The 20,097-nt window shown below is 24.1% G+C and overlaps 1 protein-coding gene across 1 annotated transcript in view; it reads left to right on the top strand.

Annotated features, from left to right (window-relative positions):
- The window catches only part of LOC142234280 (uncharacterized), an 86,609-nt gene extending 68,185 nt beyond the window's left edge, over positions 1 to 18,424 (top strand). Inside the window, exons 3-8 of the mRNA XM_075305371.1 lie at positions 198 to 344; positions 449 to 610; positions 3,742 to 3,918; positions 4,134 to 4,280; positions 13,641 to 13,954; positions 17,488 to 18,424. Coding sequence (XP_075161486.1) covers positions 198 to 344; positions 449 to 610; positions 3,742 to 3,918; positions 4,134 to 4,280; positions 13,641 to 13,954; positions 17,488 to 17,754 — 1,214 coding nt within the window. The 3' untranslated portion in view covers positions 17,755 to 18,424. The remainder of the gene's footprint in view (positions 1 to 197; positions 345 to 448; positions 611 to 3,741; positions 3,919 to 4,133; positions 4,281 to 13,640; positions 13,955 to 17,487) is intronic.
- The last annotated feature ends 1,673 nt before the right edge of the window (positions 18,425 to 20,097 follow it).

The raw sequence follows: 20,097 nt of genomic DNA, 5'->3' as shown, positions 1-20,097 counted from the left end.
GTTTTGCTCAAAATTTAGCAACTAGTAAAAATTCCTTGACATGAGTTGAACGATATGGCAATATTATGAGCAATTTTTCTTTTAATGAATTGAAATTACCACTTACGGTTTTTATCAGACCTCGTAAAATTCAACACAATAGAATAGAGATTCTGAAAACACGTAATTTTATACATTTCTGTTTCCTTTAATTGCAGCCAAAGGAAAATATATTGGTGCTCCATGCAATAACATGACATGCGAGCCCACTCTTTTGCATGTCACCTGTGATAAGGAGACACAACTATGCGGCTGTGAAAAAAATTATCCCGTACAACTTGGTTTAACCAGGGGATGCGATAAACGTAAGTTCACGAAAAACAAACAATCCTCCCCCACCCATTCCTCCTCAAAATGGTATTTAACGCATCCTATTGTTTACTTATCGATTCGATCCATTTTTTTACAGCGAAAAAACTGGGTGAAATGTGTTTCTATGATGAGACATGTCAGTACAATGATGAAAACTCCCTTTGTGTTCAGGTTCGGCATAATGCAATGTGCCAGTGTGCGAATGGATATCATTCGGTGAGCTTTAATAAACCGCCACGGCGTGTCTTCTGTACTCAAGGTAAGTAGGTCATCACTCAAATATTCTATTCTTGCGGAATCGGGTTATAAGGGAGTATATAATTATGGACCACTTTGTTAGAGGGCACATACAAACATAACTTACCGAATTTTAACTGGAGCGGATGATATTTACTCCTCTAAGAGGCTTTGCAAGACAAATCTGGGGAACGGTTTATATTGGGGCTATATATAATTATGGACCTATATGGACCAATTTTTGAATGGCTATACATTAACACCACGTACCACATTTCAATTTGCACTTCCAGGAAACTCCGAAATCAAATCGGGATCGGTTCATATAAAAATAAAATTTTGCAACAAATTTCTATAGATATAAAATTTTGACAATTTTTTTTTTTTTTTAGAAATAACATTTTGACAAAATTTTCTATAGAAATAAAATTTTGACCAAAATTTCCATAGTAACAACATTTTGACAAAATTTTATATAGAAATAAACTTTTGACAAGATTTTCTACAGAAATAAAATTTTGACAAAATTTTCTATAGAAATAAAATTTTGCAACAATTTTCTATAGAAATAAAATTTTGACAAAATTTTCTATAGAAATAAAATTTTGCAACAATTTTCTATAGAAATAAAATTGTCTAAAGAAATAAAATTTTGAAAATTTTTTTTTTTTTAAATTTTTCAAATATTTTCTATAGAAATAAAATTTTGCAAAAAATTTCTATAGAAATAAAATTTTGCAAAATTTTTGCAAAAAAAAATTATTTGTATACAAATTTTTGACAAAATTTTATTTCTATAGAACACATTTGACAAAATTTTATTCCTATAGATTTTTTTTTTAATTTTATTTCTATAGAAAATTTTGGCAAAATTTTATTTCAATAGAAAATTTTGTCAAAATTTTATTTCTATAGAAAATTTTGACAAAATTTTATTTCTATAAAAATGTTGCAAAAATTTTATTTCTATAAAAAATTTTGCAAAAATTTTATTTCTATAAAAAATTTTGCAAAAATTTTATTTCTATAAAAAATTTTGTAAAAATTTTATTTCTATAAAAAATTTTGCAAAAATTTTATTTCTATAGAAAATTTTGTCAAAATTTTAATTTCTATAAAAAATTTTGCAAAAATTTTATTTCTATAAAAAATTTTGCAAAAATTTTATTTCTATAAAAAAATTTTGAAAAAATTTTATTTGTTTAGAAAATTTTGTCAAAATTTTAATTTCTATAAAAAATTTTGCAAAAATTTTATTTCTATAGAAATTCTGTCAAAATTTTAATTTCTATAGAAAATTTTGTGAAAATTTTAATTTCTATAGAAAATTTTGTCAAAATTTTATTTCTATAAAAAATTTTGCAAAAATTGTATTTCTATAAAAAATTTTGTCAAAATTTTATTTCTATAGAAAATTTTGTCAAAATTTTATTTCTATAGGAAATTTTGTCAAAATTTTATTTCTATAGAAAATTTTCTCAACATTTCATATCTATTGACAACTTTGTCAAAATTTTAGTTCTATAGAAAATATTGGTAAAATTTCATTTCTATAGAAAATTTTGGCAAAATTTTATTTCTATAGAAAATTCCTCACCTTCAGTATTGCCAGTATTTGGATTTTTTCTAGTCCACAAAATAGTATGACAAATTTTTTTTATTTTTTTTTCAATTATTGCTGATTTTCTTTATTTCTTTAGTTTCTTTATAAAAACATGTACATAATTTACATTTTAATTGGATATTTTTAGGGAAAATTTTTTTTTCAAATATTTTCTATAGATATAAAATTTTGCAAAAAAATTCTACAGAAATAAAATTTTGAGAAAATTCTCTATAGAAATAAAATTTTGCAAAAATTTTCTGAAGAAATTAAATTTTGAAAAAATTTTCTATGAAAATAAAATTTTGACAAAATTTTCTATAAATATACAATTTTGACAAAATTTTCTATAGAAATAAAATTTAGACATAAATTTTCTAAAACAATAAAATTTAGCAAAAATTTTCTATAGAAATAAAATTTTGAGATAATTTTCTATAGAAATAAAACTTTGACAAATTTTTCTATAGAAATAAAATTTTGACAACATTTTCTATAAAAATAAAATTTTGACAAAATTTTCTATACAAATAAAATTTTTGACAAAATTTTCTATACAAATAAAATTTTGACAAAATTTTCTATAGAAATAAAATTTTGACAGAATTTTCTTACATGAAATTGGAAGAATTTGTTGTTATGCTTAATTCCAATTACCTGAACAAAGCAAAATATTCTCCTTATCCGCTGATAAGGTCTTGCAGTGAATAAGACTTTTATTAATACCAAAATCATTAGAATTATCAAATTGGAAGTCGTATGTTTATCGTGGCTATTCCTGTAATATCCCTGTATAGTCATACATATTCCAAAATATTTGAATTGTATATGAAAATGTAGATAAAGGTTTTATCCTAATTTTTCCCTTTGATAATGTATAGATAAATATAGATTAAAACTCTGATGAAAAATCTTATTTGTAACAATATCTAAAAGATAAAATCTCATTCAAGCATTGTAATTATATTGAGAAATGAAGTCTAATAAAGACGAAGATAAAGACAAAAAATTGAATTGAAAATTGACAGAATTTTCTATAGAAATAAGAATTTTGCAAAAATTTTCTGTAGAAATAAATTTTCCAAAAATTTTCTATAGATATAAAATTTATCAAAAATTTTCTATAGAAATAAAATTTTCCAAAAATTTTCTATAGAAATAAAATTTTCCAAAAATTTTCTATAGAAATAAAATTTTCCAAAAATTTTCTATAGAAATAAAATTTTCTATAGACATACAATTTTGAGAAAATTTTCTATAGAAATAAGATTTTTACAACATTTTTCTCTAGAAATGATATTTTGACAAAACTTATTTAGAGAAATAAAACTTTTCTATAGAACTTTCTATAGAAATAAAATATTGCAAAAATTTTCTGTAGATATAAAATTTTCTATAGAAATACAATTTTCCAAAAATTTTCTATAGAAATAAATTTTTGCTATAGAAATATATTTTTGACAAAATTTCATTTTTATAAAAAATGCCAATTTTTATCTACGTACTAATAACATAGACTTACCATACCTTTCTTATCTGTTTTCTTTTAGATATCGATGAATTGAATTCGGATTTGCCAACATTACTTGGAGTATGTGTAGGCATTGGTGTATTGGCCGGTTTAATATGCATGGTATTGCATCTGTTTAGTAAAACTAAATATCCCAGGCATCGAAATTTCGGTGATGCCAATCTACCGCCACCTATAATGTATTCAAGCGAAACAGGTAATGTTCATAGGGGAGAGATCACCACATATGCTCTAGAAAAAAAACCTTTATTTTTTTTTTAATTATTTTAATTTAATTCTCATTTTTGTTTAATATGGTATTCCATCGTTTATTTCATTAAAAATCCATACATGTGTATATATTTTCCTTTTATGAATCTGATGGGTCTTAACATTCGCCAGGTTACAACACAAACAATCCGTATGACACAGTGCAATCCGGTCGTCCATCGTCACGTTCGAGTATGCGGTCCAGTGGCGGCTCTATCGGTTCCTATGGCAATCGTCGCTCGTCCATGGGTGGTGTGACATCAACAACAGCTGGTTCCAAGGGCATTCTTGTATCAACATCACGCACAGGTGCGGCTAGATCGGCCGCCATATTGCTTATATCGTGTCACTTGTCAACGCTATCTAAACAAAGTCTGGCCTCACGGGCCACTTCACGCCAAACATCCGGTGCTGGCTGCAGTGCCAATTCGCGTGATAATCTCGACGAGAACGGTTCCGATCCGGGTAGTCGAAGTTGTGACAGCACACTGTCGATGACGCGTCATCTGCAAAAGCAATTGAATCACCAGCGTCAGTTGCTGAGCTTCGAACTATCGCCGGCCAAAACGAAAAATCATGATAGAGTTCGAGCCCTGTTGGGCCTAAATGGCATTGAGAATAGTAGAGAAACAGATGAAGACCATGAAATGAATAGTTTAGATAATGGTCATTTAATGATTGGTGCTCTGCCCACACCGGCCAGTGAGACGCCACGATTTGCGGTAAAGGAACTTTTCACCACAGCAAAAAAAAAAATAAAACAAACAAACGAAAAGAGCAATAAACTCTCTATCTATCTTTCCATCACACAGACACACACACACACAGATACATCCGAATAACAAGAACATATCAAAACAATCTATCTCCAACTCAGAACAACTTTCTTCTCTCCCCCTCTCTTATTCTCTCTCTCTGAATTTCCTGATCAAAAACATCATGTGTTACATACATCCCGATCTCTCTTGTTCTCTTTCTATCTCGTTCCTTTTGACATATATCAACACTACCATGTCAAACCAACACCATCCAACAAACCAACATCATCAACACAATTTACTTTTCTCCGTTATGTTCGTAATCGTATTGATTGGTAGAGTGTTGCCATTTTAGTGTGTTTTTAGAGTAATCCATTGTTATTCCATTTCAATGTTGTTTCTCCAGATTGTGGGATCAATCGAGGACATCCAACATCTTGTGCAATGTTTAATGAAATTTTATAATACCTATATAACTTCTAGCTCAAATTCTTGTTTTTTCCAAACTTATCTATTCATGCGTATTCGTTTCGTGCTGTGTGTTTTCTTTATTCTATTTTCTATTGTGTTTCGTGTAACATCAATTCTTTCGTATTTTATACAATATATAGGATTTTATCCATGACAAATTTGAAAGCGGGAGGGGGCACATAAATTCGTAAACAGTGAAACAGATACTTACTTTTTTATTGTGATAGGTGTTGTAAATAGGGACTTCTGGACCATGTATACACAGAAAAAAAATTTCCGAAATTTTTTCCAATTAAAGTCTTAACTGAGTTTTAACAAATATTCAATTAAAAATTTACTTGATTTAATAATTTTTTTAATTTAAACAAAAATCAATTACAGAAATTAATAGTATCAATTAATTGTTTAAATGACTTTTGATTAATTTTTTGAATTGATACTATCATTTCTGTGATTTAAGACATTTCAATTGGATCAATCGTGATTGAAGCAGAATTTTTTTTTTGTGTAGGTATAGCTTCCACACAAATTGATTCCCAGATTTGCTATCTTGAGCATCCTGAAAATTTCATTTTATTCCAATACGTGTCCTTGATATCAACCTTCATTCGATCGGTTCAAAGTTGGGCCTGGATAACAATCTTATAACAACCATATCAATTGAAAATCACATCCTCAATCAATGTAGCCGTGATATACGGCCTTCCATCTCGCCATACAATTGTTGTTATCGAGGTAGATGCCGTTTCATTTGATTTGAAAAAGGCTTCATTTGAACTGTGTAAGATATTTAATTCGTAGTGAAAATTTTGACAACATTTTCTACAGAAATAAAAATAAATTTTGACTAAATTTTTTATAGAAATAAAATTAAAATTTTGACAAAATTTTCAATGGAAATAAAATTAAAATGATGACAACATTTTCTACGGAAATAAAATTAAATTTTTGACAAATTTTTCTATAGAAATAAAATTTGGACTAAATTTTCTATAGAAATAATATTTTGAGAAAATTCTCTATAGAAATAAAATTTTGACAAAATTTTCTATAGAAAAAAAAATTTGACAAAATTTTATATAGAAAAAAAATTTGACAAAATTTTATATAGAAATACACCTTTGACAAAATTTTCAATAGAAATAAAATTTTGATAAAATCTTCTATAGAAATAAAATTTTATTGTTGTTTTTTTGATCTCAGCTTAAAGCCATGCATTGACTAAACTACAAGTGTAGCTTAACCAACAGAGGAAAAGTATGCTTGTCAAATTTATTTGGGCAAAGCCCTATAGACTGCAAGATGGTTGGATGTACAGCTGTTTCGGAATTACCACATTCCTCATCAGCATCCTCTACTTGCAGCAAAACTATCAACCACTTATCAGAATAAATTCGGGTAATTCACTCAACCCAAAGTGAACTACACTTGAACCTCCCGAAAAAGGGTTTGATAGTCGGCTATTGCCTAAACAAATTTGCCAGCATATCTCTTTTCCTTTGCCAAACTCAAATCATCGATTTGAATGTATTTGGCTGGGTTTGTTTTTGAGCGTGCTTCCTCTATCTTCATTCGTTTTGTTTGTTATTGTTGGCTTCTCTTCAATCGTTATTGTTGTTTTTTTGATCTCAGCTTCCGAAACAGCTGTACATCCAACCATCTTGCAGTCTATAGGGCTTTGCCCAAATAAATTTGACAAGCATACTTTTCCTCTGTTGGTTAAGCTACACTTGTAGTTTAGTCAATGCATGGCTTTAAGCTGAGATCAAAAAAACAACAATAACGACTGAAGAGAAGCCAACAATAACAAACGAAAAGAAATAAAATTTTGACAAAATTTTCTATCGAAATTAAATTTTGATAAAATTTTCCATAGAAATAAAATTTGGAGAAAAGTTTCTATAGAAATAAAATTTTGATAAAATTTTCTATAGAAATAAAATTTGGAGAAAATTTTCTATAGAAATAAAATTTTGCGAAAATTTTCTACAGAAATAAAATTTTGACAAAATTTTCTATAGAAATAAAATGTTGATACAAATTCAAATTTTGACAAAATTTCTATAGAAATAAAATAAAAAATTGTCTGTAGAAACAATTTTGACAACATTTTCTATAGAAATAATTTTGAGAACATTTTCTATCGAAACTAAATTTTGAGAAAATTTTCCATAGAAATAAAATTTGGAGAAAATTTTCTATAGAAATAAAATTTGCAGAAAATTTTCTATAAAAATAAAATTTTGACAAAATTTTCTATAGAAGTAAAATATTGACAATATTCTACACAAAAATAAAATTTTCTATAAAAAAAATGTTGACAAAATTGTCTATATAAATAAAAAAAATTTATAGAAATAAAATTAAAATTTTGACAAAATTTTCTATTGAAATAAAACTTTGACAAAATTTTCTACTGAAATAAAATTTTCTATGGAAATAAAATTTATTTTTGACAAGAAATAAAATTTGACAAAATTTTCTATAGAAATAAAATATTGACAAAATTTTCTATAGAAATAAAATTTTGACAAAATTTTCTATAGAAATAAAATTTTGACAAAATTTTCTATAGAAATAAAATTTTGACAAAATTTTCTATAGAAATAAAATTTTGGCAAAATTGTCTATAGAAATAAAATTTTGACAAAATTTTCTATAGAAATAAAATTTTGACAAAATTTTCTATAGAAATAAAATTTTGAAAAAATTTCCTATAGAAATACAATTTTGGCAAAATTTTCTATAGAAATACAATTTTGACAAAATTTTCTATAGAAATAAAATTTTGCTAAAGTTTTCTATAGAAGTGAAATTTCGACAAAATTTTCTATAGAAATCAAATTTTGACAAAATTTTCTATAGAAATAAAATGTTGATACAAATTCAAATTTTGACAAAATTTCTATAGAAATAAAATTAAAAATTTGAAAAAATTGTCTATAGAAATAATCTTGACAACATTTTCTATAGAAATAATTTTGAGAACATTTTCTATCGAAATTAAATTTTGAGAAAATTTTCCATAGAAATAAAATTTGGAGAAAATTTTCTATAGAAATTAAATTTGGAGAAAATGTTCTATAGAAAAAAAATTTTGACAAAATTTTCTATAGAAAGAAAATATTGACAATATTCTACACAAAAATAAAATTTTCTATAAAAATAAAATGTTGAGAAAATTGTCTATATAAATAAAAAAAAATTATAGAAATAAAATTAAAATTTTCACAAAATTTCTATTGAAATAAAACTTTGACAAAATTTTCTACTGAAATAAAATTTTGACAAAATTTTCTATGGAAATAAAATTTATTTTTGACAAATTACTCTAAAGAAATAAAATTTTGACAAAATTTTCTATAGAAATAAAATTTTGACAAAATTTTCTATAGAAATAAAATTTTGACAAAATTTTCTATAGAAATAAAATTTTGACAAAATTTTCTATAGAAATAAAATTTTGACAAAATTTTCTATAGAAATACAATTTTGACAAAATTTTCTATAGAAATACAATTTTGACAAAATTTTCTATAGAAATACAATTTTGACAAAATTGTCTATAGAAATAAAATTTTGACAAAAGTTTTTATCTATAAATTTTGACAAAATTTTCTATAGAAATAAAATTTTGACAAAATTTTCTATAGAAATAAAATTTTGACAGAATTTTCTATAGCAATACAATTTTGACAAAATTTTCTATAGAAGTGAAATTTCGACAAAATTTTCTATAGAAGTGAAATTTCTATAAAAAAAAATTTTTCAATAGAAATTGACAAAATTTTCTATAGAACTTAAATTTCGACAAAATTTTCTATAGAAGTGAAATTTCGACAAAATTTTCTATAGAAGTGAGATTTTGACAAAATTTTCTATAGCCTTAAAATTTTCAATAGAAATAAAATTTTGACATAATTTTCCATAGAAATAAAATTTTGACAAAATTTTCTATAGAAATAAAATTTTGATAAAATTTTCTATAGAAATAAAATTTTGACAAAATTTTCCATAGAAATAAAATTTTGATAAAATTTTCTATAGAAGTAAAATTCAAATTTTTGGCAAAATTTCTATAGAAATAAGATTAAAAATTTGAAAAAATTGTGTGTAGAAATAATTTTGACAACATTTTCTATAGAAATAATTTTGAGAACATTTTCTATCGAAATAAAATTTTGAGAAAATTTTCGATAGAAATAAAATTTTGAGAAAATTTTCGATAGAAATAAAATTTTGACAAAATTTTCTATAGAAATAAAATTTAGAGAAAATTTTCTATAGAAATAAATTATTGACAATATTCAACACAAAAATAAAATTTTCTATAAAAATAAAATGTTGAGAAAAATAAATAAAAATAAATTTTTGACAAAATTTTCTATAGAAATAAAATTTTCAATAGAAATAAAATTTTGACAAAATTTTCTATAGAAATAAAATTTTGACAAAATTTTCTATAAAAATACAATTTTGACAAAATTTTCTATAGAAATAAAATTTTGACAAAATTTTCTATAGAAATGAAATTTTTATTGTTGTTTTTGATCTCAGCTTAAAGCCATGCATTGACTAAACTACAAGTGTAGCTTAACCAACAGAGGAAATGTATGCTTGTCAAATTTATTTGGACAAAGCCCTATAGACTGCAAGATGGTTGGATGTACAGCTGTTTCGGAATTACCACATTCCTCATCAGCATCCTCTACTTGCAGCAAAACTATCAACCAATTATCAGAATAAATTCGGGTAATTCACTCAACCCAAAGTGAAATACACTTGAACCTTCCGAAAAAGGGTTTAATAGTCGGCTACTGCCTAAACAAATTTGCAAGCATATCTCTTTTCCTTTGCCAAACTCAAATCATCGATTTGTATTTAGTTGGCTGGGTTTGTTTTTGAGCGTGCTTCCTCTATCTTCATTCGTTTTGTTTGTTATTGTTGGCTTCTTTCTATAAAATTTTGACAAAATTTTCTATAGAATTAAAATTTTGACAAATTTTCTATTGAAATAAAACTTTGACAAAATTTTCTATTGAAATAAAATTTTGACAAAATTTTCTATGGAAATAAAATTTATTTTTGACAAATTTTTCTATAGAAATAAAATTTTGACAAAATTTTCTATAGAAATAAAATTTTGACAAAATTTTCTATAGAAGTGAAATTTCGACAAAATTTTCTATAGAAATAAAATATTGACAACATTCTACACAAAAATAAAATTTTCTATAAAAATAAAATGTTGAGAAAATTGTCTATATAAATAAAAATAAATTTTTGACAAAATGTTTTATAGAAATAAAATTAAAATTTTGACAAAATTTTCTATTGAAATAAAATTAAAATTATGACAAAATTTTCTATGGAAATAAAATTTATTTTTGACAAATTTTTCTATAGAAATAAAATTTTGACAAAATTTTCTATAGAAATAAAATTTTGACAAAATTTTCTATAGAAATGAAATTTTGACAAAATTTTCTATAGAAATAAAATTTTGACAAAATTTTCTATAGAAATAAAATTTTGACAAAATTTTCGATAGAAGTGAAATTTCGACAAAATTTTCTATAGAAATAAAATTTTCAATAGAAATAAAATTTTGACAAAATTTTCTATAGAAATAAAATTTTGACAAAATATTCTATAGAAATAAAATTTTGACAAAATTTTCTATAGAGATAAAAATAATTTTTTTTTACTTGTTCTCTGTGATTTTGTTTAAACAGCTGATCAGTGTTGCACCTTAGTGGAACAAGCCTATTGTAAGCTATCAATAAAATAAATATCATCTAGCTGCCCCTTCTACAATAGTGGGAATTTGGTAACACTTCGTTTTAGTCGAATTTAATCAAAAATCTAAGTGTTTCAAATATGAAGGAAATGGATGATTGATCCTTGAATTTATATAAATATAGATTACACATGAAAACATAGGAAACTCTTTTTCTCCTCCTCAGTCATAAAAAACTACAGAACATAGCATTTGAAGTGAACGACAAATTAAAAAAAAAAAAAACAAAAAAAAACATTTTACACAGAATGTTATATTTAGAATAGAATTAATTAAAATGCATTACACATATTTTGATTTACTTTTTTTGGTTAAAAAAAATAACCTCTTTTAGAAAAATAAGTAAATGTGTATAATTAATTTTGCTGCATTCTTGTTTGAATCGATGTTAATCTAATCTAATGTCTAATGTGTTAACGTTTTGTTTTTTTTTTTCCTTTTCCTTTTGTTTTTTTTTTTTTTTTGTTTCTATGTAAAACTTACAATCATAACTATATATGTGAAACTATTATAAACTATATTCTAAATTTATTTAAAAATCTTAACTTAATTTTTTTATTCCTTAAAACAATTTTAATCTTTATAAGTTTATGATTTTTGATTTTTTTTTTGGAACAACACAGAAAAAAAGAAAACCTCAAAACCACATAAATAAAGTGATATATATCCAACACATAACTATTTCACAGGCAAATAGACAAAGACAAATACTATTTATTTCAGAATTTCAAAAGCCAAAAAAACCCAAACGCAAAAAAATTAAGCAAAAAGGTAAAACAGTATAGAAAAATCCAAATGAAAAAGAATTTCCCAAGATGCGATAGTAGTGAGCATTAAAAAGCAATATGGCGGTGATTAAGTCCAAGTTTTATTAAATGAAAAAAAAAATATTTTTTTTTGTTCTTTGTTAAGTTTTTCGTTTATTTTGTTCCTTGTAATATGAGTACTTTGATTATAATTATTTTCAAGAATGCCATGTTTTATAAAAAAAAAACTTTTAATAAAAAAAATATTGTGGAATTTGAAATATTGGTCATTATATTTATCTTCAAAAAAACAGAACTCCTGCTTGAGTAAATGACCTTCAGTGGCAAATGCAAGTAGGATTTTTTTAGAGTTAAAAACCAATCACAAAAAATAGTCATCACTAAAACTCTATATCCTATTTCCATTTAAGCTGAAAGCATGTCATTCATATTTCCATGAAATTTGTTTAGAGAAAATATATATTCCATAATTTGTTATACCCTTATCGAATGTATAGTAAAAACAAAAAAAAACTTTCCAAATATAATTAAATCGATGTTAATTAACTAAAATCAAAATACTTTCAATTTCATCAAAAAAAACATAAAAATTTAATTAAATCTATATAACTTAAATACAATCAAATCAAAATAATTTGTAACTTAAATTAGAAATTAAAAACTTTCAAAATTTAATCAAATCTATGTAAATTAAATCAAATCAAAATAATTTCAACTACATTAAGTAGGTCTGTGTTAACACCAAATTAACTTATACCGCATAGTATGCAATATTGCATCTCAACAAATTGATGATTCTTCGGTAAGGGTATATGTGTAAGTCGGTCTGCCCCGACTGATGCGTGCTTACTTATTTCCTTAACCCTGGACAGTCATCCTTCGTCAAAATGACGACGCGTAATTTCATTTTCGATCTAAAATGCATTTTAGTCGATTGGGAAATGATAAATTTAAGTTATACAAATGCAAATATTTTATGAATTTTTGTTGTATACTAATTAAGAACAAAATGAACAAGAAAATAAATTCAATTTTGGTTCACATTTTTGCTCACAGTGCAAATTATAGCATCTTGAAATAAGCCGTAGTCAAAATGACGAAGGATGACGTTAGTGTACAAAAAATAAGGATGACTGTCCAGGGTTAAAAAAAATTACCACACATATATACACCAGTTTTTCTTGATTTTCCCCTCTCTCAAAATAACAACTATTTTGTGTATCTCTAACTTTGTTTGTTTATTCAGACACAATTCCCTACACCAACAATTTTTTTCCAAAAAAAAAAAAAAAAAAAACAAAAACTTTCAAATATTTTTTCAAAATTTCTATTTATTTCTCTCTATAAATTTATTTTCAAAATTCCAAAAAAAAAATAAATTTTTGTTTAATTGTTGGCTTTTTTATATGCAAGCAATATTAATTGATCTGAAGCTAATGCATTTTGTATGAAACTCATGTTCATAAAAAAAATTAAAAAAAAAACTTTTTTTTTTTGGTTTCCAAAAAATCCAAACATAAATGAATTCTAATGTGGCAATATTTTTTATTAATTTTCTATCATCCCATGCAAACCTTGTAAAACTTATAAGCCTTTTTAGCTTGATTGCTTTCAAAATCCGAAATTCTCCCTCCAAAGAATACTTTCCTCAACCACCTAAAAGTCACTAACAACACCCAAAAAAAAAAAAATATTAACAAAAAAATAAAAACCCAACCAAAAAAACAACCCCAAACTAATGCTGGTCACTTTGTAATTATGGCTTCTATCGTATAAATGCTTCAAATTTATTTATGTATACATTTTTAGATATCCGCTTTAGAAATACAATAAAATTATTGTAATGCTGTTTTATTTTGCTTCTCAACTATAGGTTCTCGAAGACCAAGTCTAGCGTCTGTCCATAGTACCAGTTCATCCGTTCGTAGTTATAGCATGATGCGTTTCGAAAAGGAGCAGCAACAAAAGGAAATACGTCATGAGATGAAATTACGTTTGGCCCGTCTGCAACAACATCAACAGCAACAACAGTTGGGCCAATACAAACCCCAAATAATAATAGGCGATACAGCGACGACAATGCAACAACATGGTATTGCTTTAAATCGAGTAACTATGGCCACGCCCAGTCCCATGACACCAAATTCAACGGATGAACTGCTGCCCTCAGTCGATGAAAATCCAGAGGTAAGTTGGAAATTCAATTGTGACAAAATTTTTTTATTGAAATAAAATTTTTACAAAATTTTATATAGAAATTCAATTGTGACAAAATTTTCTATAGAAATAAAAATGTGACAACATTTTCTATAGAAATAAAATTGTGACAAAATTTTCTATAGAAATAAAATTTTGCCACAATTTTATTTCTATAAGGAAAATTTTGCCAGAAGTTTATTTCTATATAGAAAATTTTGTCAAAATTTTATTTCTATAGAAAATTTTGTTAAAATCTTATTTCATAGAAAATTTTGTCAAAATTTTAATTTCTATAGAAAACTTTGTCAAAATTTATTTCTATAAAAAATTTTGTCAAAATTTTATTTCTATAGAAAATTTTGCCAAAATTGTATTGCTATATGGAAGATTTTCTCAAAATTTTATTTCTATGGAAAATTTTGTCACAATTTGTCAAATCAAATTTTATTCTATAGAAGATTTTCTCAAAATTTTATTTCTATAGAAAATTTTGTCAAAATTTTATTTCTATAGAAAACTTTGTCAAAATTTATTTCTATAGAAAATTTTGTCAAAATTTTATTTCTATAGAAAACTTTGTCAAAATTTATTTCTATAGAAAATTTTGTCAAAATTTTATTTCTATAGAAAATGTTGCCAAAATTGTATTGCTATATGGAAGATTTTCTCAAAATTTTATTTCTATGGAAAATTTTGTCACAATTTTATTTCTATAGAAAATTGTATAAAAATTTTATTTCTATAGAAAAATGTGTCAAAATTTTATTTCTATAGAAGATTTTCACAAATTTTTATTTCTACTATAATTCATAAATTTCAATCTTTTTGTACTGGAAAATTAAATAAATGAAATTTTATTTCTATAAAAATGTTGTCAATTTTTTTTTTCTATAGAAAATTTTGTGAAAATATTATCTCTATATAGCAAATGTTGTCAAAATGTTATTGCTATATAGAAAATTTTGTCAAAATTTTATTCTGATATAGAAAATGTTGTAAAAATTTTATTTCTATAGAAAATTTTGTCAAAATTCTATTTCTATAGACAGGGTTATCAAAATTTCATTTCTATAGAAAATTTTGTCAAAATTCTATTTCTATAGACAATTTTGTCAAAACTCTATGTCTATAAAAAATTTTGTCAAAATTCTATTTCTATAGACAGGGTTATCAAAATTTCATTTCTATAGAAAATTTTGTCAAAGTTTATTTTCTATAGAAGTAAAATTTTGACAAAGTTTAAAATTTTAACAAAATTTTCGATAGAAACGAAATTTTGACAAAATGTTCTATAGAAATAAAATTTTGACACAATTTTCTATAGATATAAAATTTTGCGACAATTGTCTATAGATATAAAATTTTGACAAAATTTTCTATAGAAGTAAACTTCTATGTCAAAATTTTATTTCTATAGAAAATCTTGTCAAAATTCTATTTCTATAGAAAATTTTATCAAAATTTTATTTCTATATAGAAAATGTTGGAAAATTTTCTCAAAATTTTATTTCTATGGAAAATTTTGTCAAAATTTCATTTCTATAGAAAATATTGTCAAAATATTATTTCTATAGAAAATTTTACCAAACTTTTATTTCTATATGGAACATTTTCTCAAAATTTTATTTCTATGGAAAATTTTGTCAAAATTTCATTTCTATAGAAAATATTGTCAAAATAATATTTCTATAGAAAATTTTGCCAAAATTTTATTTCTATATAAAACATTTTCTCAAAATTTTATTTCTTCTATAGAAAAATTTGTCAAAATTTTATTTCTATAGAAAATTTTGTCAAAATTTTATTTCTATATAGAAAATTTTGTCAAAATTTTATTTTTATATGGAACACTTTCTCAAAATTTTATTTCTATGGAAAATTTTGTCAAAATTTCATTTCTATAGAAAATATTGTCAAAATATTATTTCTATAGAAAATTTTGCCAAAATTTTATTTCTATATATAGAATATAGATATAAAATTTTGGCAAAATTTTCTATAGAAATGAAATTTTTACAAAATTTTCTAAAATTTTGAGAACATTTTCTCAAAATTTTATTTCTATGAAAAATTTTGTCAAAATTTTATTTCTATAGAAAATGTTGTCAAAATTTTATTTCTATGGAAAATGTTGTCAAAATTTTATTTCTATAAAAAATTTTGTCAAAAATTTATTTCTATATGGAACATTTTCTCAAAATTTTATTTCTTCTATAGAAAAATTTGTCAAAATTTTATTTCTATAGAAAATTTTGTCAAAATTTTATTTCTATATGGAACATTTTGTCAAAATTTTATTTCTATATGGAACATTTTCTCAAAATTTTATTTCTATGGAAAATTTTGTCAAAATTTTATTTCTATAGAAAATTTTGTAAAAATTTCATTTCTATAGAAAATTTTGCCAAAATTTTATTTCTATATGGAACATTTTCTCAAATATTTATTTCTTTGGAAAATATTGTCAAGATTTTATTTCTATAGAAAATTTTGCCAAATTTTTATGTCTATATGGAACATTTTCTCAAAATTTTATTTCTATGAAAAATTTAGTCAAAATTTTATTTCTATAGAAAATGTTGTCAAAATTTTATTTCTATGGGAAATGTTGTCAACATTTTATTTCTATAAAAAATTTTGTCAAAATTTTATTTCTATAGCAAATTTTGTAAGAATTTTATTTCTATAGAAAATCTTGCCAAAATTCTATTTCTATAGACGATTTTGTCAAATTCTATTTCTATAGACATGGTTGTCAAAATTTCATTTCTATAGAGGTTAGGTTAGGTGGCAGCCCGATGTATCAGGCTCACTTAGACTATTCAGTCCATTGTGATACCACATTGGTGAACTTCTCTCTTATCACTGAGTGCTGCCCGATTCTATGTTAAGCTCAATGACAAAGGACCTCCTTTTTATAGCCGAGTCCGAACGGCGTTCCACATTGCAGTGAAACCACTTAGAGAAGCTTTGAAACCTTCAGAAATGTCACCAGCATTGCTGAGGTGGGATAATCCACCGCTGAAAAACTTTTTTGGTGTTCGGTCGAAGCAGGAATCGAACCTATGACCTTGTGTATTCAAAGCGGGCATGCTAACCATTGCACCACGGTGGCTCCCTTTCTATAGAAAATTTTGTCAAAGTTTTATTTCTATAGAAAATTTTGTCAAAATTCTATTTCTATAGACAATTTTGTCAAAATTCTATTTCTATAGAAATATTTGTCAAAATTTTAAATTCTATAGAAAATTTTGTCAAAATTTTATTTCTATAAAGACAATTTTTTCAGAAGTTTCTTTCTCTATAGAAAATTTTGTCAAAATTTTATTTCTATAGCAAATTTTGTAAAAATTTTATTTCTATAGAAAATTTTGTCAAAATTTTTATTTCTATAGAAAATTTTCTCAAAATTTTATTTCTATTAAAATGTTGTCAAAATTTTTTTCTGTATATAGAAAATTTTGTCATAGTTTTAGTTTCTATATAAAAATGTTGAAAACCTCTATTTTTTATATTTCCAGTATCCGCACACTATGGAACTTCAAACAAAACCCTGCCCCGAATCGGTGGCCTCTGCAACCTTAAGTGCTATAGACAAAGCTGCTGCTACAACGGGAACAAATCCCAAATTGTCTACACCCAGCAAAAATACGGCAACTACCGCTGCTGCTACTAATGTATCTGGTGCTGGAGGTGGTGGCTCCGTTAGTACAGCTGCTACAACATTGGATATAGCTGGTGCTGCTGCTTATATAGGACCTTGCAATTCTTCAACTGAAGCGCTTTAAATTAAATTCTCATATATAAATAAGTATACTAAATGCATTTCATAATTATTTTAAAAATATATATTTAACATTATTTTTTATTTATGTGATAATTTCAAATGACATCGGGCTCGACATCCCCTTCCAAGAAAGCCTTACTTCTGGTAAATACTAAAATCTATAACATCCATAAAACAAACATTCATAATTATCTGAATAATCTGTGTAATAATTTATATCTTAAATTGAACGTAATGAATTTAAAGGGGTGTAAGAGTCAAAGGAAATAAAAAAAACGTTTAAAATCTTTCGAAATTCGACACCCATAAAGGTGAAAATTGACATTCAAAAGTGGAAAATGTTTATGCATTATTACCATTACTTGATGCAATGGTTGACATGTTCGTAGCGATGACATTTAGAATAATTTCGAAGCGGAAAATACTCTTCTTAGTCCGTCATGACATAGTTACGGGTAGTTGGTAAATGGACTATCCGCTGCTTTACAATGGGTAGTGTACAATGGGAGTTCTGCCACTTTACTATCCGCTGCTTTATAATCAGTGTTGCCAGAAGTAGGGGAAATTCCCTACATGTGTTTTTTCTAATATTTAGCGATTTGTAGGGACGTAAGGACACCATTTGGGACTTTTTCACTCAACACATTTTTTAATCATTTTTATTAAAAATTAGAAGCCGGCAAGCTTGATCTTTAGAAAGGGAAATTTCGTCAAAATTTTATTTCTATAGAAAATTTTTGCAAAATTTTATTTCTATAGAAAATTTTATCCAAATTTTATTTCTATAGAAAATTTTGTCAAAATTTTAGTTTTATAGAAAATTTTGTCAAAAATTTGTTTCTATAGAAAATTTTGTCAAAAATTTATTTCTATAGAAATTTTTTTCAAAACTTTATTACTACAAAAGATTTTCTTAAAATTTTATTTCTATAAAAAATTTTGTCGAAATGTTATTTTTTAACTCATAATCTCGGCTATAGGTCTATAAATTAAACTTGAAATTGTTGGTTTCTTGTTTTTTTTATTTTCCGATATTTCGGTTGACTTCGTCAGAACCGTTTTCAAGGATTTTCTCCGCTGTGTTGTTACTTCGCTATCTGTTTTTCTACTCGAAATTTTATTTCATAAAAAATTTTGTCATAATTTTATTTCATAAAAAATTTTGTCAAAATTTTATTTCTATAGAAAATGTTGTCCAAATTTTATTTCTATAGAGAAATTTATCAAAATTTCATTTTTATTGAATTTTTCTCAATATTTTATTTCTATAGAAAATTTTGACAAAATTTTCTATAAAACTAAAATTTTGACAAAATTTTCTATAGAAATAAAATATTGAGAAAAATTCAATCAAAATAAAATTTTGATAAATTTCTCTATAGAAATAAAATTTTGATAATATTTTCTACAGAAATAAAATTTTGACAAAATTTTTTATGAAATAAAATTTTTTATGAAATAAAATTTTTTATGAAATAAAATTATGACAAAATTTTTTATGAAATAAAATTTTTATAGAAAATTTTTGCAAAATTTTATTTCTATAGAAAATTTTTGCAAAATTTTATTTCTATAGAAAATTTTTGCAAAATTTTATTTCTACAGAAAATTTTGTCAAAATTTTATTTCTACAGAAAATTTTGTCAAAATTTTATTTCTATAGAAAATTTTTGCAAAATTGTATTTCTACAATTTTATTCAAAAATTTATTTCTATAGAATTTTTGTTTTCAAAACTTTATTCCTATAGAAGATTTTTTTTTTAATTTTATTTCTATAGAAGATTTTGTTAAAATTTTATTTCTATAGAGAAAATTATCAAAATTTTAATTTTATAGAAAATTCTGTCAAAATTTTATTTCTATAGAGAAATTTATCAAAATTTTATTTTTATAGAAAATTTTGTCAAAATTGTATTTCTATAGAAAATTTTGACAAAAGTTTATTTTTATAGAAAATTTTGTCAAAATTTTATTTCTATAGACAATTTTATCAAAATTTTATTTCTATAGAAAATTTTGTCAAAATGTTATTTTAATAGAAAAGTTTGCCAAAATTTTATTTCTATAGATTTTTTCTCAAAAGTTTTTTTATAGAAACTTTTTCCAAAATTTTATTTTTATATAAAGTTTTTCCATAATTGTATTTCTATAGAGATTTGATCTACATCAAGAACTCTACAAATCTATCTAACAGAATAAAATCTTCTATTTTTTGGTAGAATTCTACCAACTGTGGCAACAGTGGTGGTAATACACATTTATTTTAACCATTTTTGTTTTGTACATTTGGTTTAAATTCAACGAAAAATATTGTAAGGGAAATTATAGGAAATTTTTTTTTTG

Source organism: Haematobia irritans, chromosome 4, assembly GCF_050003625.1.
Source record: "Haematobia irritans isolate KBUSLIRL chromosome 4, ASM5000362v1, whole genome shotgun sequence".
Lineage (NCBI taxonomy): Eukaryota > Metazoa > Arthropoda > Insecta > Diptera > Muscidae > Haematobia > Haematobia irritans.
The sequence above is the reverse complement of the archived record's forward strand: the minus strand, read 5'-3'. Positions and strand labels throughout refer to the sequence as shown.